Consider the following 23,574-nt stretch of genomic DNA (forward strand, 5'->3'; position numbering starts at 1 on the left):
ACTAACACACACACTGACACACACACCCCAATACACCAATACCCTAACACACCGATAACCTAACACACACACTTTCGGACACATACACACACTTTGGATACACTGACACACACACACACTCTCGGATACGCTGACACACACACACACACACACACACACACACACACACACACACACACACTCTCTGATACACTGACACACACACACACACACACACTCGGATACACCGACACACACACACACACACACACACACACACACTCTCTCTCTCTCTCGGATACACTGACACACACACACCAGGAGAGTTCAGGTTAAACAGTTTATTTGTATTTTTTAAAATCATCACTCTTGTTACAGTGAACCACGTCCTTAACTGGGCTGGTGACGTGCAGAAGGGAGTCGAGAGACCTCGACACACAAGGAGAAGAGGTTTGAAGAAACGAAACTCATTAACAAACTGACAGGAAGGTTACGTAATCATTTCTAAAACACAGCGACCATCGAAGAAGCTCTGAGAGAGGCTGGGGGGGCGGCTGCACGGATTCAGAATTCATTCAAAAAAATATTTAATTTCAGGAATTCTATCCTGGTTTTTATTAAGAACACTCTAAAACCCTTTTCATTTTAATCCATAAAAACAGACCCCCCAAAAAAACGCTTTTGTTAAATAGCCATGAGATGGAAAAACGTCATGTATTTAACCAAATTGACTGAAAAAGATTTCAATTCCTGACAAAAGAAATAGACATTATGAGATTATTATTATGCTATATTAATAGCTATTTCCTGTGCAGTCGTACCCCAGCCTTCTCAATACATTGGAACAGCAGTAAATGGAGCTTAATTTATTTATTTTTACAAAACTTTGATTCACCATCAATTATGTATTTACTTTATTTAAAAGGAGAACAATTTAAAAGCCAGCCCTCAGCCGCAGAGAGGAAGCGAAAGCCATCAAGTCATTAAAAGTGAAAAAAACAAACGCTCTCCAGAGATCAAATGTGCCGAACCCTCCCGCCAAACCCAACAGGGTTCACTGTTCACTCCCAGCTTAATGCAAACTAAAAAGAATTAGAGAAATGCACTGATGTTATTACTATTATTATCATTGACATTATTAATACGCAGCAGTGTGATTACATTTCATTCGAAAATACAAAAATAGGGCGCATTATATTAACAAAACAAAAAAAAAAAAACCTCAATCTTATTATCAATCGTATCCATTATTTTGAGATACTTTTCAGGACTCTGACTCATTTCATTTCTACACAAGGCACTTTAATTCTGTACTGAGGGAGAGGGAGAGGGAGAGGGGAGAGAGAGGGAGAGGGAGAGGGAGAGGAGAGAGGAGAGGGAGAGGGGGAGAGAGAGGGAGAGGGAGAATATAGTTGATAAAAGTTAATTTCTTTTTATGTACAAAACAAAATAAAAAATAAAGGGTGTATTAAATCAGGGTCCACAAGTCCAGTCCTCGAAGTCTGTAAGCCCCCCGGTGTTTGTTCCACCCGTACCCCTAAATTCTGTAAGTTAAGAATTATTTGTCTTTTAATCCAGGTTCATTTACTTAATGTCCCCCCCCCCCCCCCCCCCCTCCGGTAATAAAATCAATGTCACTTCTTATTAATTAAAACCCTCCTCGGCCAGACTCCCAGACCTCAATGGCTGGATTTGCACACCCCTCTCATGGCTGAATCGTCATTTCTATTTACACAATTACTTCTTGGACACGGCCAGCTCGATCTTGGGGAGTTTGAACCCCGCCCTGGTCCCGCTGTCGCTGCTGGACGTAGAGGACACCCGCGACGCCTTCTTGGAACCCAGAGACACCTCAGCCTCTCCCTCCTCGCTGAACGTCACCTCATACGAGCCCTTGGACTTGGACCCGAGGCCGCCGAAGGTCCCGAATTTCGACTTGCCCTTCTTCCCTTTCCCCTTCACGCCTCCTTCCAGGGAGAAGTCCCCCCCTTCCGCCTCCAGGTGCCCGGAGGGGGAGGAGGGCGAGGCCAGGTTGGCATCGTCGCTGAGAGAGGAGGACCTGTGCCGGTGTTTCTTGAAGAGATCCAGCGATGCCGACTTGCCTTTAGGAGACATGGAGCCTCCGGCCAGCTCCAGCTCCGGTCCCTCCAGGCTGATATCCGGAGTGCTTCCCTTGGACTTTGATTTCTGGAAGAACTTGGGCATCTTGATTTTGCCCTTTCCTGCGCCGCTGCTCTTCACCTCCATGCCCGGGGAGCTGAGCTGACCTTTGACTTTGGGACTCTTGATCTCCAGCTCTCCTGCTGCTCCCACCTTCCCCAGGTCTAGCCCTGCTCCCCCGACATCTACCCCCACCTCTGGGCCCTCCAGCTCGGGCGCGGGGTCTCCGAACCTCGGCACCTTCAAATTCGTGAAGGTCATCTTTCCATAGTCCACCTTGCCAAAGTCAAACGCCCCGCCCGAGGATTCCACTTCTACTTTGGGGCCCCCGAGGTCCACGCTCGGCCCTTTAACGCTCACGTCGGGGGAGCCCAAGTTCACCCCGAAGCCAGAGCCGTCGATTTTGGGTCCCTTCAGATTGACGTCCAGGTCCGGTTTGGACCCAGACAAACCCCCGGATGGCGTTTTGATCTTGCCCCCTTCGATGCTGAGGTCTGCTCCGGGAAGCTTCCCCTCAATGCGAGAGCCCTTGACATTGACATCCACGTCGGGACCTTCTAGTTTGGGGCTCCCAAAACCAAATTTCGGCATCTTGAATTTCGATTTCTTCACTTTACCCTCCGGGCACTCCAGCTCAATTTCTGGGGTCTTGACGTCAATGGCGGGACCCTTCACGTCGACCTTGGGTCCCTCGAAGTCAGCCTTTAACCCAGGGCCTGAAACATCTCCCTTGGGGAGCTTGACTTTCACGTCTGAGCCTTCCACAGTAGGGAGTTTGATGCCAAACTTTGGAACTTTTAATTTGGGAATTTTCAATTCCAGCCCTTCCACGTCAACATCAGGAGCGTTGACGTCCACCTTCGGCCCTTTGAAGTCTCCTGAAACACCCACACCTCCCTTCACCTTCGGCCCTTTGAAGTCTCCTGAAACATCCACACCTCCCTTCACCTTCGGCCCTTTCAGATTCACATCAATATCAGGCATTGAGATTCCGGGACCCTTGATCTTTCCACTTGGACCCTCGAAGTCAACATCAGGAGCCTCAATGCCAACCCTCGGTCCTTTGAGGTCACCTTCCACCTTCGGTCCTTTCAGATTGAAATCCATACTTGGCATTTCGATGTTGGGTCCAGAAATGGTTGGCATCTTGAATCCAGGACCCTTGATTTTGCCTTCAGGGCCCTCAATGTCAATATCAGGAGCATCAATGTCTATCTTCGGCCCTTTGAGGTCACCTTCCACCTTCGGTCCTTTCAGATTGAAGTCCATGCTTGGCATTTTGATGTTGGGTCCAGAAAGGGTTGGCATCTTAAACCCGGGACCTTTCACCTTCCCCTCGGGGCTTTCAACATCCACATCCAGTCCTTCCACATGGACCTTCGGGCCTTTGACGTTGAGATCTGCGTCTCCTTTTACCTGTGGTCCCTTGAGGTTGAGATTGAAGTCGGGGGCGGAGATGTCGGGCCCACTCAAGTTCATAGACGGCATCTTGAACTTGGGACCCTTAATCTTCCCTTCGGGGCCCTCCAAGCTGACATCGGGGGCCTTGACGTTCACATCCCCAGAAACATCCAGATTGCCTTGCGGGCCTTTGAGATTGAGGTCTACATCCGGTCCCTTGAGTTTGGGGCCGGACATGTGAAATTTGGGCATTTTCATCTTGGGCTTTTTCAGCTTGGCGTCGGGCCCCTCGATGCCGACATCGGGGAGGTCCACATCAGGGGTCTTCATTTCAGCCTTCAAGTTTGGAGACTGCAGGTCAGCGTCGGGGGTCTTCAGTCCTCCTTCGACCTTGGGGCCGGAGAGAGAAGCGTCGCCCTTCATCCTGGGGGATTTAATATCAAACTCGACGTCCGGGAAGTGGAATTTCCAAGGTTTCTTGACCTTTGCCCCCTTCACCTCGAGGTCCGGGGAGCTGACGCTCACGTCGAGGTCGGGCTTCTTCACCTTCCCTTTCCCTTTGGGCATCTTCAACTTGCCCTTCTTTCCTTTCAGGTCAACGTTGAGGTCAGGTGCGTCGAGGCTGAGGTCGCCTTCAGGGGGAATGACATCCATCGACGGAGACTTCACGTTCGCTTTGGCACCTTTCAGCCCCAAACCAAACTTGGGCTTCTTGAATTTTGGCATTTTAATGTTGCCCTCAGGACCCGAGATGTTGACATCTGGAGCGTTGATGTCTAGGTCAGCGCTGGGAGCTTTTACATCGATTTTGGGTCCTTTGACATCCAGGTCCATTCCTGGGACCTTTATATCGCCTTCAATTTTAGGACCAGAGAGGCTCAGGTCTCCAGAAGGAATATTTGCACCCATGTCTCCCTTCACCTTCGGTCCTTTCAGATTGAAATCCATGCTTGGCATTTTGATATTGGGTCCAGAAATGGTTGGCATTTTGAATCCGGGACCCTTGATCTTGCCTTCAGGGCCCTCAATGTCAATATCAGGAGCATCAATGTCTATCTTTGGCCCTTTGATATCAATGTCTCCTTTGGGTAGATTCAAATCTACATCTGGGCCTTCAACTTTAGGACCTTTGATTCCAAACTTGGGCATTTTGAATTTGGGCATTTTGAATCCTCCTTCAACATCAACATCTGGCCCCTCGATATTCACATCCGGAGCATCAATATCTACCTCCGGCCCTTTGAGGTCACCTTCCACCTTCGGTCCTTTCAGATTGAAATCCATACTTGGCATTTTGATATTTGGCCCAGAAATGGTTGGCATCTTGAATCCGGGACCCTTAATTTTGCCTTCAGGGCCCTCAATGTCAATATCAGGAGCATCAATATCTACCTTTGGCCCTTTGAGGTCACCTTCCACCTTCGGTCCTTTCAGATTGAAGTCCATACTTGGCATCTTGATATTTGGCCCAGATATTTTGGGCATCTTGAATCCGGGACCTTTGATCTTGCCTTCAGGGCCCTCAATGTCAATATCAGGAGCATCAATGTCTAGCTTTGGTCCTTTGAGGTCACCTTCCACCTTCGGTCCTTTCAAATTGAAATCCATGCTTGGCATTTTGATGTTGGGTCCAGAAATGGTTGGCATTTTGAATCCGGGACCTTTGATCTTGCCTTCAGGGCCCTCAATGTCAATATCAGGAGCATCAATGTCTATCTTTGGCCCTTTGATATCAATGTCTCCTTTGGGTAGATTCAAATCTACATCTGGGCCTTCAACTTTAGGACCTTTGATTCCAAACTTGGGCATTTTGAATTTGGGCATTTTAAATCCTCCTTCAACATCAACATCTGGCCCCTCGATATTCACATCCGGAGCATCAATATCTACCTTCGGCCCTTTGAGGTCACCTTCCACCTTCGGTCCTTTCAGATTGAAATCCATACTTGGCATTTTGATGTTGGGTCCAGAAATGGTTGGCATCTTGAATCCAGGACCCTTGATCTTGCCTTCAGGGCCCTCAATGTCAATATCTGGAGCATCAATGTCTACCTTTGGCCCTTTGAGGTCACCTTCCACCTTCGGTCCTTTCAGATTGAAGTCCATACTTGGCATCTTGATATTTGGCCCAGATATTTTGGGCATCTTGAATCCGGGACCTTTGATCTTGCCTTCAGGGCCCTCAATGTCAATATCAGGAGCTTCAATATCTACCTTTGGCCCTTTGAGGTCACCTTCCACCTTCGGTCCTTTCAGATTGAAATCCATACTTGGCATTTTGATGTTGGGTCCAGAAATGGTTGGCATCTTGAATCCAGGACCCTTGATTTTGCCTTCAGGGCCCTCAATGTCAATATCTGGAGCATCAATGTCTACCTTTGGCCCTTTGAGGTCACCTTCCACCTTCGGTCCTTTCAGATTGAAGTCCATACTTGGCATCTTGATATTTGGCCCAGATATTTTGGGCATCTTGAATCCGGGACCTTTGATCTTGCCTTCAGGGCCCTCAATGTCAATATCTGGAGCATCAATGTCTACCTTTGGCCCTTTGAGGTCACCTTCCACCTTCGGTCCTTTCAGATTGAAGTCCATACTTGGCATCTTGATATTTGGCCCAGAAAGTTTGGGCATCTTGAATCCGGGACCTTTGATCTTGCCTTCAGGGCCCTCAATGTCAATATCTGGAGCATCAATGTCTACCTTTGGCCCTTTGATATCAATGTCTCCTTTGGGTAGATTCACATCTACATCTGGGCCTTCAACTTTAGGACCTTTGATTCCAAACTTGGGCATTTTGAATTTGGGCATTTTGAATCCTCCTTCAATATCAACATCTGGCCCCTCGATATTTACATCCGGAGCATCAATGTCTACCTTTGGCCCTTTGAGGTCACCTTCCACCTTCGGTCCTTTCAGATTGAAGTCCATACTTGGCATCTTGATATTTGGCCCAGATATTTTGGGCATCTTGAATCCGGGACCTTTGATCTTGCCTTCAGGGCCCTCAATGTCAATATCAGGAGCTTCAATATCTACCTTTGGCCCTTTGAGGTCACCTTCCACCTTCGGTCCTTTCAGATTGAAGTCCATACTTGGCATCTTGATATTTGGCCCAGATATTTTGGGCATCTTGAATCCGGGACCTTTGATCTTGCCTTCAGGGCCCTCAATGTCAATATCAGGAGCTTCAATATCTACTTTTGGCCCTTTGAGGTCACCTTCCACCTTCGGTCCTTTCAGGTTGAAATCCATACTTGGCATCTTGATATTTGGCCCAGAAATGGTTGGCATCTTGAATCCAGGACCCTTGATCTTGCCTTCAGGACACTGAATATCAATATCAGGTGTGTCAATGTCTATCTTTGGCCCTTTGATATCAATGTCTCCTTTGGGTAGATTCACATCTACATCTGGGCCTTCAACTTTAGGACCTTTGATTCCAAACTTGGGCATTTTGAATTTGGGCATTTTGAATCCTCCTTCAACATCAACATCTGGCCCCTCGATATTCACATCCGGAGCATCAATATCTACCTTCGGCCCTTTGAGGTCACCTTCCACCTTCGGTCCTTTCAGATTGAAATCCATACTTGGCATTTTGATGTTGGGTCCAGAAATGGTTGGCATCTTGAATCCAGGACCCTTGATTTTGCCTTCAGGGCCCTCAATGTCAATATCAGGAGCTTCAATATCTACTTTTGGCCCTTTGAGGTCGCCTTCCACCTTCGGTCCTTTCAGATTGAAATCCATACTTGGCATTTTGATGTTGGGTCCAGAAATGGTTGGCATCTTGAATCCGGGACCCTTGATTTTGCCTTCAGGGCCCTCAATGTCAATATCAGGAGCATCAATGTCTATCTTTGGCCCTTTGAGGTCACCTTCCACCTTCGGTCCTTTCAGATTGAAATCCATACTTGGCATTTTGATGTTGGGTCCAGAAATGGTTGGCATCTTGAATCCAGGACCCTTGATTTTGCCTTCAGGGCCCTCAATGTCAATATCTGGAGCATCAATGTCTACCTTTGGCCCTTTGAGGTCACCTTCCACCTTCGGTCCTTTCAGATTGAAGTCCATACTGGGCATTTTGATATTTGGCCCAGAAATTTTGGGCATCTTGAATCCGGAACCTTTGATCTTGCCTTCAGGGCCCTCAATGTCAATATCAGGTGTGTCAATGTCTATCTTTGGCCCTTTGAGGTCAATGTCTCCTTTGGGTAGATTCACATCTACATCTGGGCCTTCAATTTTAGGACCTTTGAACCCAAACTTGGGCATTTTGAATTTTGGGCTTTTCAGCTTGCCTTCTGGTCCTTCAATTTCAATATCTGGAGCATCAATATCTACCTTCGGCCCTTTGAAGTCACCTTCTATCTTTGGCTCTGAAACATCCATATCTCCCTTCACCTTCGGCCCCTTAAGATTAAATTCTACATCAGGCATTGACATTTTTGGCATCTTGAATCCGTGACCCTTGATCTTGCCTTCAGGACCCTCAATGTCAATATCAGGTGTGTCAATGTCTATCTTTGGCCCTTTGAGGTCAATGTCTCCTTTGGGTAGTTTCACATCTACATCTGGGCCTTCAACTTTAGGGCCTTTGAACCCAAACTTGGGCATTTTGAATTTGGGCATTTTGAATCCTCCTTCCGGCCCTTTGACATCAACATCTGGCCCGTCAATATTCACATCCGGAGATTTAATGTCTACTTTTGGCCCTTTGATGTCACCTTCTATCTTTGGACCTTTGATGTTAATGTCACCTTTGGGTAGATTCACATCTACATCTGGGCCCTCAACTTTAGGGCCTTTGAACCCAAACTTGGGCATTTTGAATTTGGGCATTTTGAATCCTCCTTCTGGCCCTTTGACATCAATATCTGGTGCCTCAAGATTCACATCAGGGCCTTTAATGTCTACTTTTGGCCCTTTGATGTCTCCTTCAATCTTTGGCACAGAAACATCTACACCTCCTTTCACCTTTGGACCTTTCAGGTTAAAGTCTACATCAGGCATTGAAATGTTGGGTCCAGATATTTTGGGAATTTTGAATTTTGGGCTTTTCAGCTTGCCTTCAGGGCCCTCAACGTCAATATCTGGAGCATCAATGTCTAGCTTTGGCCCTTTGAGGTCACCTTCCACCTTCGGTCCTTTCAGATTGAAATCCATACTTGGCATTTTGATATTGGGTCCAGAAATGGTTGGCATCTTGAATCCGGGACCCTTGATCTTGCCTTCAGGGCCCTCAATGTCAATATCTGGAGCATCAATGTCTAGCTTTGGCCCTTTGAGGTCACCTTCCACCTTCGGTCCTTTCAGATTGAAATCCATACTTGGCATTTTGATGTTGGGTCCAGAAATGGTTGGCATCTTGAATCCAGGACCCTTGATCTTGCCTTCAGGGCCCTCAATGTCAATATCTGGAGCATCAATGTCTACCTTTGGCCCTTTGAGGTCACCTTCCACCTTCGGTCCTTTCAGATTGAAGTCCATACTTGGCATCTTGATATTTGGCCCAGATATTTTGGGCATCTTGAATCCGGGACCTTTGATCTTGCCTTCAGGGCCCTCAATGTCAATATCAGGAGCTTCAATATCTACCTTTGGCCCTTTGAGGTCACCTTCCACCTTCGGTCCTTTCAGATTGAAGTCCATACTTGGCATCTTGATATTTGGCCCAGATATTTTGGGCATCTTGAATCCGGGACCTTTGATCTTGCCTTCAGGGCCCTCAATGTCAATATCAGGAGCTTCAATATCTACCTTTGGCCCTTTGAGGTCACCTTCCACCTTCGGTCCTTTCAGATTGAAATCCATACTTGGCATTTTGATGTTGGGTCCAGAAATGGTTGGCATCTTGAATCCAGGACCCTTGATCTTGCCTTCAGGGCCCTCAATGTCAATATCAGGAGCTTCAATATCTACCTTTGGCCCTTTGAGGTCACCTTCCACCTTCGGTCCTTTCAGGTTGAAATCCACACTTGGCATCTTGATATTTGGCCCAGATATTTTGGGCATCTTGAATCCGGGACCTTTGATCTTGCCTTCAGGGCCCTCAATGTCAATATCAGGAGCTTCAATATCTACCTTTGGCCCTTTGAGGTCACCTTCCACCTTCGGTCCTTTCAGATTGAAATCCATACTTGGCATTTTGATATTTGGCCCAGTAATTTTGGGCATCTTGAATCCGGGACCTTTGATCTTGCCTTCAGGGCCCTCAATGTCAATATCAGGTGTGTCAATGTCTACCTTTGGCCCTTTGATATCAATGTCTCCTTTGGGTAGATTCACATCTACATCTGGGCCTTCAACTTTAGGACCTTTGAACCCAAACTTGGGCATTTTGATGTTGGGTCCAGAAATGGTTGGCATCTTGAATCCGGGACCCTTGATCTTGCCTTCAGGGCCCTCAATGTCAATATCAGGAGCTTCAATGTCTACCTTTGGCCCTTTGAGATCACCTTCCACCTTCGGTCCTTTCAGATTGAAATCCATACTCGGCATTTTGATGTTGGGTCCAGAAATGGTTGGCATCTTGAAACCAGGACCCTTGATCTTGCCTTCAGGGCCCTCAATGTCAATATCAGGTGTGTCAATGTCTATCTTCGGCCCTTTGATATCAATGTCTCCTTTGGGTAGATTCACATCTACATCTGGGCCTTCAACTTTAGGACCTTTGAAACCAAACTTGGGCATTTTGAATTTAGGCATTTTGAATCCTCCTTCTGGTCCTTCAATGTCAAGATCTGGAGCATCAATATCTACCTTCGGCCCTTTGAAGTCGCCTTCTATCTTTGGCCCTGAAACATCCATATCTCCCTTCACCTTCGGCCCTTTCAGATTAAAGTCTACATCAGGCATTGAGATTTTTGGCATCTTGAATCCGTGACCCTTGATCTTGCCTTCAGGACCCTCAATGTCAATATCAGGAGCTTCAATGTCTAGCTTTGGTCCTTTGATATCAATGTCTCCTTTGGGTAGATTCACATCTACATCTGGGCCTTCAACTTTAGGACCTTTGAACCCAAACTTGGGCATTTTGATGTTGGGTCCAGAAATGGTTGGCATCTTGAATCCGGGACCCTTGATCTTGCCTTCAGGACCCTCAATGTCAAAATCAGGAGCATCAAAGTCTACCTTTGGCCCTTTGAGGTCACCTTCCACCTTCGGTCCTTTCAGATTGAAATCCACACTCGGCATTTTGATGTTGGGTGCAGAAATGGTTGGCATCTTGAATCCGGGACCTTTGATCTTGCCTTCAGGACCCTCAATGTCAAAATCAGGAGCATCAAAGTCTACCTTTGGCCCTTTGAGATCACCTTCCACCTTCGGTCCTTTCAGATTGAAATCCACACTCGGCATTTTGATGTTGGGTCCAGAAATGGTTGGCATCTTGAAACCAGGACCCTTGATCTTGCCTTCAGGACCCTCAATGTCAATATCAGGAGCATCAAAGTCTACCTTTGGCCCTTTGAGGTCACCTTCCACCTTCGGTCCTTTCAGATTGAAATCCACACTCGGCATTTTGATGTTGGGTCCAGAAATGGTTGGCATCTTGAAACCAGGACCCTTGATCTTGCCTTCAGGGCCCTCAATGTCAATATCAGGTGTGTCAATGTCTATCTTCGGCCCTTTGATATCAATGTCTCCTTTGGGTAGATTCACATCTACATCTGGGCCTTCAACTTTAGGACCTTTGAAACCAAACTTGGGCATTTTGAATTTAGGCATTTTGAATCCTCCTTCTGGTCCTTCAATGTCAAGATCTGGAGCATCAATATCTACCTTCGGCCCTTTGAAGTCGCCTTCTATCTTTGGCCCTGAAACATCCATATCTCCCTTCACCTTCGGCCCTTTCAGATTAAAGTCTACATCAGGCATTGACATTTTTGGCATCTTGAATCCGTGACCCTTGATCTTGCCTTCAGGACCCTCAATGTCAATATCAGGAGCTTCAATGTCTAACTTTGGCCCTTTGATGTCACCTTCCACCTTCGGTCCTTTCAGATTGAAATCCATACTCGGCATTTTGATATTTGGTCCAGAAATTTTGGGCATCTTGAATCCGGGACCCTTGATCTTGCCTTCAGGACCCTCAATGTCAATATCAGGAGCTTCAATGTCTAGCTTTGGCCCTTTGATGTCACCTTCAACCTTCGGTCCTTTCAGATTGAAATCCATACTCGGCATTTTGATGTTGGGTCCAGAAATGGTTGGCATCTTGAAACCAGGACCCTTAATCTTGCCATCAGGGCCCTTAATGTCAATATCTGGATGACCAATGTCCATCTTTGGCCCTTTGATGTCACCTTCTATCTTTGGCACTGAAACATCCATATCTCCCTTCACCTTCGGCCCTTTCAGATTAAAGTCTACATCAGGCATTGAGATTTTTGGCATCTTGAATCCGGGACCCTTGATCTTGCCTTCAGGACCCTCAATGTCAATATCAGGAGCTTCAATATCTATCTTTGGCCCTTTGATGTCACCTTCAACCTTCGGCCCTTTCAGATTGAAGTCCAGACTTGGCATTGATATGTTGGGTCCTGACATTGATGGCATCTTGAATCCGGGGCCCTTCACCTTTCCACTAGGTACCTCTATATCAACATCTGGAGCTTTCATGTCCACTTTCGGAGCTTTGAGATCACCTTCTATCTTTGGCCCTTTGATATTGATGTCTCCTTTGGGTAGATTCACATCTACATCTGGGCCTTCAACTTTAGGACCTTTGAAACCAAACTTGGGCATTTTGAATTTAGGCATTTTGAATCCTCCTTCTGGTCCTTCAATGTCAAGATCTGGAGCATCAATATCTACCTTCGGCCCTTTGAAGTCGCCTTCTATCTTTGGACCTGAAACATCCATATCTCCCTTCACCTTCGGCCCTTTCAGATTAAAGTCTACATCAGGCATTGAGATTTTTGGCATCTTGAATCCGTGACCCTTGATCTTGCCTTCAGGACCCTCAATGTCAATATCAGGAGCTTCAATGTCTAACTTTGGCCCTTTGATGTCACCTTCCACCTTCGGTCCTTTCAGATTGAAATCCACACTTGGCATTTTGATGTTGGGTCCAGAAATGGTTGGCATCTTGAATCCAGGACCTTTGATCTTGCCTTCAGGACCCTCAATGTCAATATCAGGTGTGTCAATGTCTATCTTTGGCCCTTTGATATCAATGTCTCCTTTGGGTAGATTCACATCTACATCTGGGCCTTCAACTTTAGGACCTTTGAAACCAAACTTGGGCATTTTAATGTTGGGTCCAGAAATTGTAGGCATCTTGAAACCAGGACCCTTGATCTTGCCTTCAGGACCCTCAATGTCAATATCAGGAGCTTCAATGTCTAACTTTGGCCCTTTGATGTCACCTTCCACCTTCGGTCCTTTCAGATTGAAATCCACACTTGGCATTTTGATGTTGGGTCCAGAAATGGTTGGCATCTTGAATCCGGGTCCCTTGATCTTGCCTTCAGGACCCTCAATGTTAATATCAGGAGTGTCAATGTCTACTTTCGGAGCTTTGAGGTCACCTTCTATCTTTGGCCCTTTGATGTTAATGTCTCCTTTGGGTAGATTCACATCTACATCTGGGCCTTCAATGTTGGGACCTTTGATTCCAAACTTTGGCATTTTGATTTTCGGCATTTTGAATCCGCCCGATCCTTCGATATCAACATCTGGAGCTTCTAAGTCAACCTGTGGCCCTTTAATGTCTATCTTTGGCCCTTTGAGGTCACCTTCTATCTTTGGCACTGAAACGTCCACATCTCCCTTCACCTTCGGCCCTTTCAGATTGAAGTCCAGGCTTGGCATGGATATGTTGGGTCCTGACACTGATGGCATCTTGAATCCGGGACCCTTCACCTTTCCACTAGGTACCTCTATATCAACATCTGGAGCTTTGATGTCCACTTTCGGAGCTTTGAGATCACCTTCTATCTGTGGCCCTTTGATGTTAATGTCTCCTTTGGGTAGATTCACATCTACATCTGGGCCTTCAACTTTAGGACCTTTGAAACCAAACTTGGGCATTTTGAATTTGGGCATTTTGAATCCTCCTTCTGGTCCTTCAATGTCAACATCTGGAGCATCAATATCTACCTTCGGCCCTTTGAAGTCGCCTTCTATCTTTGGCACTGAAACGTCCACATCTCCCTTCACCTTCGGCCCTTTCAGATTAAAGTCTACATCAGGCATTGAGATTTTTGGCATCTTGAATCCGTGACCCTTGATCTTGCCTTCAGGACCCTCAATGTCAATATCAGGAGCTTCAATGTCTAACTTTGGCCCTTTGATGTCACCTTCAACCTTCGGTCCTTTCAGATTGAAGTCCAGGCTTGGCATTGATATGTTGGGTCCTGACACTGATGGCATCTTGAATCCGGGACCCTTCACCTTTCCACTAGGTACCTCTATATCAACATCTGGAGCTTTGATGTCCACTTTCGGAGCTTTGAGATCACCTTCTATCTTTGGCCCTTTGATATCAATGTCTCCTTTGGGTAGATTCACATCTACATCTGGGCCTTCAACTTTAGGACCTTTGATTCCAAACGTAGGCATTTTGAATTTGGGCATTTTGAATCCGCCCGATCCTTCGATATCAACATCTGGAGCTTCTAAGTCAACCTGTGGCCCTTTAATGTCTATCTTTGGCCCTTTGAGGTCACCTTCTATCTTTGGCACTGAAACGTCCACATCTCCCTTCACCTTCGGTCCTTTCAGATTGAAGTCCAGGCTAGGCATTTTTAGATCTGGTCCAGAAATGGTTGGCATTTTGAACCCAGGACCCTTAATCTTGCCGTCAGGACCCTTAATGTCAATATCTGGATGACCAACGTCCACTTTTGGCCCTTTGAGGTCACCTTCTATCTTTGGCACTGAAACGTCCACATCTCCCTTCACCTTCGGCCCTTTCAGATTGAAGTCCAGGCTTGGCATTGATATGTTGGGTCCTGACACTGATGGCATCTTGAATCCGGGACCCTTCACCTTTCCACTAGGTACCTCTATATCAACATCTGGAGCTTTGATGTCCACTTTCGGAGCTTTGAGATCACCTTCTATCTTCGGCCCTTTGATATCAATGTCTCCTTTGGGTAGATTCACATCTACATCTGGACCTTCAACTTTAGGACCTTTGAAACCAAACGTAGGCATTTTGATTTTCGGCATTTTGAATCCGCCCGATCCTTCGATATCAACATCTGGAGCTTCAAAGTCAACCTGTGGCCCTTTAATGTCTATCTTTGGCCCTTTGAGGTCACCTTCTATCTTTGGCACTGAAACGTCCACATCTCCCTTCACCTTCGGCCCTTTCAGATTGAAGTCCAGGCTAGGCATTTTTAGATCTGGTCCAGAAATGGTTGGCATTTTGAACCCAGGACCCTTAATCTTGCCATCAGGACCCTTAATGTCAATATCTGGATGACCAATGTCCACTTTTGGCCCTTTGAAGTCGCCTTCTATCTTTGGCACTGAAACGTCCACATCTCCCTTCACCTTCGGCCCTTTCAGATTGAAGTCCAGACTAGGCATTTTTAGATCTGGTCCAGAAATGGTTGGCATTTTGAACCCAGGACCCTTAATCTTGCCATCAGGACCCTTAATGTCAATATCTGGATGACCAATGTCCACTTTTGGCCCTTTGAAGTCGCCTTCTATCTTTGGCACTGAAACGTCCACATCTCCCTTCACCTTCGGCCCTTTCAGATTGAAGTCCAGACTAGGCATTTTTAGATCTGGTCCAGAAATGGTTGGCATTTTGAACCCAGGACCCTTAATGTTGCCGTCAGGACCCTTAATGTCAATATCTGGATGACCAATGTCCACCTTTGGCCCTTTGAAGTCACCTTCTATCTTTGGCACTGAAACGTCCACATCTCCCTTCACCTTCGGTCCTTTCAGATTGAAGTCCAGGCTTGGCATTGATATGTTGGGTCCTGACATTGATGGCATCTTGAATCCAGGACCCTTCACCTTTCCACTAGGTACCTCTATATCAACATCTGGAGCTCTGATGTCCACCTTTGGCCCTTTGAGGTCACCTTCTATCTGTGGCCCTTTGATATTGATGTCTCCTTTGGGTAGATTCACATCTACATCTGGGCCTTCAACTTTAGGACCTTTGATTCCAAACGTAGGCATTTTGATTTTCGGCATTTTGAATCCGCCCGATCCTTCGATATCAACATCTGGGGCTTCTAAGTCAACCTGTGGCCCTTTAATGTCTATCTTTGGCCCTTTGAGGTCACCTTCTATCTTTGGCACTGAAACGTCCACATCTCCCTTCACCTTCGGCCCTTTCAGATTGAAGTCCAGGCTTGGCATTGATATGTTGGGTCCTGACACTGATGGCATCTTGAATCCAGGACCCTTCACCTTTCCACTAGGTACCTCTATATCAACATCTGGAGCTTTGATGTCCACTTTCGGAGCTTTGAGATCACCTTCTATCTTCGGCCCTTTGATATCAATGTCTCCTTTGGGTAGATTCACATCTACATCTGGGCCTTCAACTTTAGGACCTTTGATTCCAAACGTAGGCATTTTGATTTTCGGCATTTTGAATCCGCCCGATCCTTCGATATCAACATCTGGGGCTTCTAAGTCAACCTGTGGCCCTTTAATGTCTATCTGTGGCCCTTTGATGTTAATATCTCCTTTGGGTAGATTCACATCTACATCTGGTCCTTCAACTTTAGGACCTTTGATTCCAAACGTAGGCATTTTGAATTTGGGCATTTTGAATCCTCCTTCTGGTCCTTCAATATCAACATGTGGAGCATCAATGTCTACCTTCGGCCCTTTGATGTCACCTTCTATCTTCGACCCTGAAACATCCACATCTCCCTTCACCTTCTGCCCTTTCAGACTGACATCAAAATCAGGCGTCTTGAATCCGGGCCCTTTCATCTTTCCACTTGGACCCTTAATGTCAGCACCTGGTGTTTGAATGTCTATCTGTGGCCCTTTGACAACAACATTGCCTTTAGGCCCCTTAACGTCCACATCAGGGCTTTCAATTGTGGGACCAGAGATTCCGAACTTGGGCAGTTTAGGCATTTTAAACCCTCCTTCTGGTCCTTTGATGTCAACTCCTGGAGCCTCAATGCTCACACTCGGACCTTTGCAGCTGGGCAGCTTTCCTTTGAAACTTCCTTCAAGGCCTCCGATGTCAATGCCTGGTGCCTGGACGTTTACATCAGGGGCTTGGATGTCTAATGTTGGAGCTTTGATGTCTCCCTGAAGTTTGGGTCCTTTGATGTCAAAGCCAGGGACGGAGATGCCAGGCCCCGAAACAGATGAAGCATCCAGGCTCATCTTTGGAACGTTGATGTCAGCTTTCGGCAGGCTTGCACTAAAATCTGTCCCTTTGATTTCAGGGCCAGAGAATTCGACCTTGGGAGTCTTCGCATCCAGCTTGACGCCCGACATTCCGACGTTGATGCCTGGCGGTTTGACGTCTACTGTGGGCGCTTTGATATCCCCCGATATTTTAGGAGCAGAGACTTTGGCCCCTTTCAAGTTAATGTCCACTTCTGGTGCCGAGACCTTCTGTCCCGAAAGGTCCACATACGGCATGGAGAGGCCAGTCCCTTGGACTCCACCTTTGATATCAACGCTTGGGGTTTTGATCTCGACAGCAGGCATTTTAACATCTCCGCCCCCAACTGAAGTTTTAATTGTCGGGGCTTTGATGTCCACTTTGGGGCCTTTGACGTCTCCTTCCAGTTTTGGTGCCGACACAGTGAAGCCTCCTGCTCCTTTCCCATTCAGATCGAAGCCCGAGACGCTCACGGAAGGCATCTTCGGCACGTCGACGCTGGAACCCTTGAATTCCATGGTCGAAGTTTCGAGCTTCCCGTCGACCGCTCGTCCTGAAACGCCGGACCTCGTCACGTCCAATGAAGGCACCTCCACGCCTTTGCTCCTGTACGTGTAAGTCTCTGTGGTGACAGTGCCTCCCGAGTGCGCTCCCAGACTGCCGTCCAGCTTCACATCCGGTCCTTGTATCGTCGATTCCGAAAACCCGGGGACTCGGAACTTCACGGATTTCCCGTTGGAGCCTTCCACGTTCGTTCCCAGGTCAGTGGTGATGGTGGAGGTCCCGAAATCCATCTTGGGTCCCCGGATACCTCCTCCTCCTGCTCCCCAGTGCGTTTCTGTGGACCCTAACATCCTGGTGACGGTGGTGTTGGATCCTCCAGACGCCCCTCCGATGGTGAAGCCGTGTGGAACTCGGACCTGCGCTCCCGATCCGTACTGAACGTCCATCTCTGACGATTCTGAGCCGTCGTGTCGCGGAACCTTGACTTTGAATTCCGGGCTGGTGATGTCGTGGCGCTCCGATCCCGGCATGTCCACGGTGTAGGTGGTTATTTTGCGCGTCACCGTGGTAACGGTTCCACCATGCCGCTCCGTCTGCACCTCCACGCTGCTGCTCTCCGCCAGGTCCTCAGACTTGAGGCGCGGTTTGATTTTCTTTGTGTAGATCCTTCTGTAGTCCTCGTCGTCACCACTCTGGAGAAGAAGACGGAACAGAACAGAGATTCAGGAGGAGCCGCCCGCCATCAAACACTCACCACAGAGAAATACTAAACAAAATGAACGTTTCACTAGGGTTAGAAGAAGTCTCTCAGTGTCTTCAGTGCAACACAACATAGGCTCATTGACAAATAGAAACGTTTGCCATTGAATTGACACTGAAGACACTGAGAGAGACTTCTAGTGGAAACGTTTGCCATTGAATTGACACTGAAGACGCTGAGAGAGACTTCTAGTGGAAACGTTTGTTACTGACTTTAATAACGTTTCTGCATGTAGCACTGTTGAGTGTTTCATAATTAAGCATGTATGTGATGGGAATCCGTGGCTGTAATCCATGTTGATAGCCGAAGCCTGCTTCATACAAGTGTAGTAATTCATACAAGTGCAGATGTAGTAAGTGTGCCTGTTTTGGGGTGCGTCTCTCTCTCTCTCTCTCTCTTACCAGGACCATGTCTGGGCTGGATCCCCCGTAGCGGTCGAAGCTGGCCCCCATGTCGCGGGACGACCCCTCTCCTCTGGGGGACCGGCAGGGGGATTTGTCCCCGCCTTTGCGCTGCAGTTTCAGGCCCACCGTGTGCCGGTTGAGGGTCTTCAGCAGTTCGGACGTCTCCTCGGAGCTCATGTTATCGAAGTAGATGGTAGCGCCCACGATCTGGTCACCTGAGGAAGGGAAGAGAGGATCATGAATGAATACATTTACATGAATGAAAAAAAAAACCAAGCTGACAAAACGAGCGAAGGAATATAAATGAATGGAAATGCATAAATTAAATAAATATCTGAACGAGCGAGCGAATGAGCACGAGAGAGTGAGAGCGCGTGCGAGTGTGAGAATGTGTGTGCGCGCGAGTGTGAGAACGTGTGTGCGCGTGCGAGAGTGCGAGTGTGAGAACGTGTGTGCGCGCGCGAGCGTGCGGGTGCGAGAGCGCACGTCCTGCTTACCTTGGTGCACTTTCCCTGTTTTGGCGGCAGACGACTCAAGCTTCACTTCTTTGACGTAGACCTCCCCCTCGCTGCCCTCGATAGTGAGGCCGTGCTGGTCAGCCCCCATCCACTGAGGGAACAGGACCTCCCGCGGGCCCTCATCTTCATCCATCTGGAGAGAGGAGAGAGGAGAGAGGAGGGGCTTAGAGAGACACACACAGACCCTGAGACACAGACACCGAGACGCAGGCAGAGACACAGGCAGAGACACAGGCAGAGACACAGGCAGAGACACAGACCCTGAGACGCAGGCAGAGATACAGACCCTGAGACACAGACAGAGATACAGACCCTGAGACGCAGGCAGAGACACAGACAGAGATACAGACCCTGAGACGCAGGCAGAGATACAGACAGAGATACAGACCCTGAGACGCAGGCAGAGATACAGACCCTGAGACACAGGCAGAGATACAGACAGAGATACAGACCCTGAGACACAGGCAGGAGATACAGACCCTGAGACACAGGCAGGAGATACAGACAGAGATACAGACCCTGAGACGCAGGCAGAGATACAGACCCTGAGACACAGGCAGGAGATACAGACAGAGATACAGACCCTGAGACACAGGCAGAGATACACACACTTACCTTTAATCTCCAACTTCTTCAAGCAATCTCAAGCAGAAAGATTATTTCCACGTGTCCAATCCTAGCACTAGAGAGAGAGAGAGAGAGAGAGAGAGAGAGAGTCATTAAAGACAGGGCCATCTCTCTCTCACAGGCTCTCTGCAGGGGTGTTAATATTACAGGTCTCTCCCTTCGTAAGGCTGCAGCCAGGAGCTGTAGTTAGAGCCGTGCCATTTGTGCTCCACCTCCTAACAAGAATGAAGGCGCTTGTGGAACGGTGTTATGGGGGAAATGGCAGCGACCATGCCAGCTTATGTGAATTTAAATCAAGGGAATTTAAATCCAGGGAAGTCATGTTAAAACTCTACAATGCATTAGTAAGACCTCACCTAGAATACAGTTCTGGTCACCTTGTTACAAAAAGGATATTGCTGCTCTAGAAAAGAGTGCAAAGAAGAGCAACCAGAATTATCCTGGGTTTAAAAGGCATGTCGTATGCAGACAGGCTAAAAGAATTGAATCTGTTCAGTCTTGAACAAAGAAGACTACGCGGTGATCTGATTCAAACATTCAAAATCCTAAAAGGTATGGACAACCCAGGGGACCTGAAAAAAGAAACAAGGACCAGGGGTCACAAATGGAGATTAGAAAAAGGGGCATTCAGAACAGAAAATAGGAGGCGCTTTTTTACACAGAGAATTGTGAGGGTCTGGAACCAACTCCCCAGTAATGTTGTTGAAGCTGACACCCTGGGATCCTTCAAGAAGCTGCTTGATGAGATTCTGGGATCAATAAGCTACTAACAACCAAACGAGCAAGATGGGCTGAATGGAGCCTCCTCTCGTTTGGAAACTTTCTTTTATTATTATTATCATTTATTATTAATTTCTTAGCAGACGCCCTTATCCAGGGCGACTTACAATCGTAAGCAAATTTCTTATCACTGTTCCCTTGGTATAAAGCACCGCCTGTGGTGTACCTTGAAAAACGAATACACTATTGATTACTGAAAAGTAATCTTTTCCATATTACTGATTACTTTCTTATAGAAACGTTACAGATTACTTCCATTTTTTTTTAACACTCCTAAATCTGCTCCTATGTGCAGTACTCCTCCTGCAGCTAGGGGGCTCCAAAGCTCCACTCGCAATCTCCCAACTTGGCTCAAAGCATGCGATGATCGCATTACCTGTTTTTCTCTTTGTTTTTTTTCTTTTTTTAAATCTAGCAACCTCGCCCTCCCCTCTAGCTAAACTGCACCAGAGCTCAGCGAGAGAAACAGGAGAGAGAACAAGAGAGAGAGAAAAAGAACGTGCTAGAGAGAGAGAGAGAGAGAGAGAGAGAGAGAGAGAGAGAGAGAGAGAGAGAGAGCTGCAAGCTGGACCACACCCTAACCAAGAGCAGAAGAAACTCAAGTTTCTAAGCAGCTGATTGATCTCAGAACTTTGATCTTAAAAGGATCCCAGTGATTCAGCATCAACACCACAGCTAGGTTGCCCACTCCACCCCCTCACCACTCTCTGGGTGTCAAGAAGTGTCTCTTTCCCCCTCTGTCTCCCGAGTCCACTTCATGTCCACACTGTGTGCCCTCTGGTCCTGGTTTCTGCGCTGTGTTTGAAGTGTGGCCTCGGGGGTAAACTGGGCTTTTTTCAAATCCTGTGTTTGTGAAACTTTTTCAGGATATGGAGTTTCCACGTGATGGAACTGGCAGGCGTGATTTCCACGTCTGTGTGGATGCCAGATTGGGCTAATTCCTCTTGGATGGAATAAAACTGCAATTAAAAAGCACGGCTCGCGATGTTGAAATGGCGGCACGCCGTCTCCATTTTGCATTTGACAAGCCTGCAGATATTCCAGTGAGGCTGGCAGGGGCAGGGAGAGAGAGCGAACTCGTTTTGCAGCAATTACATCAACGTTCATGTTTATAAAAAACAATAAAAAAGTCAAATTATATGCAGGTGCAAACGAGAGAGAGAGAAAGACTTGGATACTTCTCTATTGTTCTCCCTCCCTCCCTCCTTCCTTTTTCTATTCGTTCACAAACACAACAAATGGTTTGTTTATCGTCAACATCACAGACTGCTTTCACTGATCTCGGTCATGGGAGTAAAGCTGAAGCGTGGAACAGGATTCTTGTAAAACACTCAAAATAACCGTTGCATATTTCAGCACGCAGATGAAAGGCAGTATTTTCCCCCCTTGTGATCCCATGTTGCAGGTCTGAGATGGTTATCTGTGTCACACACACACACACACACACTGTCTTTCAGCGAGGAGCTGTTCTCTCAACAGATGTTTCATTGTTTTTTTCAGCCACTCCCTCCACAGGGCGGCTCCATCAACACGAACACAAGAAGAGAAACCCCGAGCGAGAGGAGTCCGCTCAGCCCCTCGGAGCTCCTCCGCTTCCTCACCCCTCACCCCTCACCCTGACCCTCAGCGAGAGGAGTCCGCTCAGCCCCTCGGAGCTCCTCCACTTCCCAGCAGCTCATTGATCTCAGAACTCTGTCAAGTCGGGTCTGAAGGGACCCCAGTGATTCAGCATCGACAGCGTGGCTCGCTATCCCTCAATAATCCATTCCACCCCCCTCACCACTCTCTAACCTCTCTCAGTGGGGGAAGCATATTAACCTACTTCAACAGATGCCCAATGAAACAGCCTCCCCTTGGGCGCCACGTTGGCTCGAGCCCTCTATCAGACGCTGCCTTCGGGTGAGAGCCGTTCTGGCCACTTTCCTAACAGGCTCTATAGAAACACTGAATCCAGAGGAGGAGGTGGGTTGTACTGTAACCCGTCACCTCCGCGCGGCCAGCGGGTTGGTAACACTGCACAAGGCGTGGTTTGCGGTCTGAGCCTCTCCTCTCTTCAGTGGGCTGGGAGGGCAGTGCTGTGCAGTACACTGGCAGGTCTGTTTGTCTCTCTCTCTCTCTGCCAGACCACACAGGCGGCACCCAGGATCCTGAACAATGCGCCACACCCAACACTGAACAGCTTGATTTGAATGTGTACTTGGATTTCCTCAGCTATATTATATATATGAATATTAACATCTGGAAAGTGTTTGTGTAGATCCTGTTGTGGTTTAAACGTTTCAAAGGCTTTGTCGTTGACGCACCCAGTGCCAGCTCTACACACTCAGAGATATTGTAAGTGTAGCGACTGCAAGGGCGTTCCAATGGAGAGGGGATTTATAATGTGAGAGAGACAGACAGAGAGGAAAGAAAGAAAGAAAGAAAGAAAGAAAGAAAGAAAGAAAGAAAGAAAGAAAGAGAGAGAGAGAGAGAGAGAGAGAGAGAGAGAGAGAGAGAGAGAGAGAGAGAGAGAGAGACACAGACAGACAGACAGACAGAGAGAGAGAGAGAGAGAGACAGACAGACAGAGACAGACAAGGAGAGAGGCAGGAGAGAGACAGAGTTCCATTTTACATTCCTACGGTGACAGGGTGGCAACGAGACAGAGACTCAGAAGCCAGGAAACTGCAGTACAAGCTCTAAAGAGCACTTTAATAGACAAAAAACCACACAAAAGCACAAACAAGAGACACAGGGGCAAAATAAAGTATTAACAAACACACCAGAACTGTTGAGGCTGGGGCAGAGCCTTCACTGAACTTTTTAAAGACAATACAGAGACACACAAACAACACAGGCTGACTCACCAAGCTCCTCTCCCCAACGGAGCCCTGGGCTCTCCTTTCATGGGATGTTGCTGGAGCCTAATTAATCAATAATCAGCCATTATCTGAATTAAGGCTCCAGCCACATTCTCACATGTTTTTTGGCAGGGAGGAATTAACCCCATCCCTGCCAACCACCAGCAAACACTAATACATAAACACGGGCAGAGCTGTGACTCTGCCTCACCTGCCTCCATTTAATTAGTATCTTTACATTGATGTCCACAATGTTTACATTATATACTGT

General features: G+C 47.4%; 1 protein-coding gene across 2 annotated transcripts; it reads right to left on the reverse strand.

The window, feature by feature from the left end:
* Positions 1-305: 305 nt before the first annotated feature.
* Positions 306-19,758, reverse strand: LOC117398579 (neuroblast differentiation-associated protein AHNAK). 2 transcript variants are annotated; one of them, XM_059018646.1, is made up of 5 exons: positions 19,672-19,758; positions 19,036-19,189; positions 18,536-18,753; positions 6,415-18,066; positions 306-6,240 (listed from the first exon to the last, which is right to left on the reverse strand). In XM_059018646.1, exons 2-5 carry the CDS (start codon positions 19,187-19,189, stop codon positions 1,717-1,719), a joined length of 16,548 nt encoding a protein of 5,515 aa, XP_058874629.1. In that variant the 5' UTR covers positions 19,672-19,758; the 3' UTR covers positions 306-1,716. The 2 variants fall into 2 exon arrangements, with proteins under 2 accessions (XP_058874629.1, XP_058874628.1); XM_059018645.1 differs by having other exon boundaries at positions 306-18,066.
* Positions 19,759-23,574: the final 3,816 nt, after the last annotated feature.

Source organism: Acipenser ruthenus, unplaced genomic scaffold, assembly GCF_902713425.1.
Source record: "Acipenser ruthenus unplaced genomic scaffold, fAciRut3.2 maternal haplotype, whole genome shotgun sequence".
Taxonomy (NCBI): domain Eukaryota; kingdom Metazoa; phylum Chordata; class Actinopteri; order Acipenseriformes; family Acipenseridae; genus Acipenser; species Acipenser ruthenus.

Excerpts from the sequence above, each read along its gene's own strand:
- LOC117398579 (XM_059018645.1), bottom strand. The coding sequence starts at position 19,189 with ATGGATGAAGATGAGGGCCCGCGGGAGGTCCTGTTCCCTCAGTGGATG. Across the intron at positions 18,754-19,035 it reads AACAGGGAAAGTGCACCAAG|GTGACCAGATCGTGGGCGCT; the intron begins GTAAGCAGGACG and ends TCCCTTCCTCAG. Across the intron at positions 18,067-18,535 it reads CCAGCCCAGACATGGTCCTG|AGTGGTGACGACGAGGACTA; the intron begins GTAAGAGAGAGA and ends CTTCTTCTCCAG.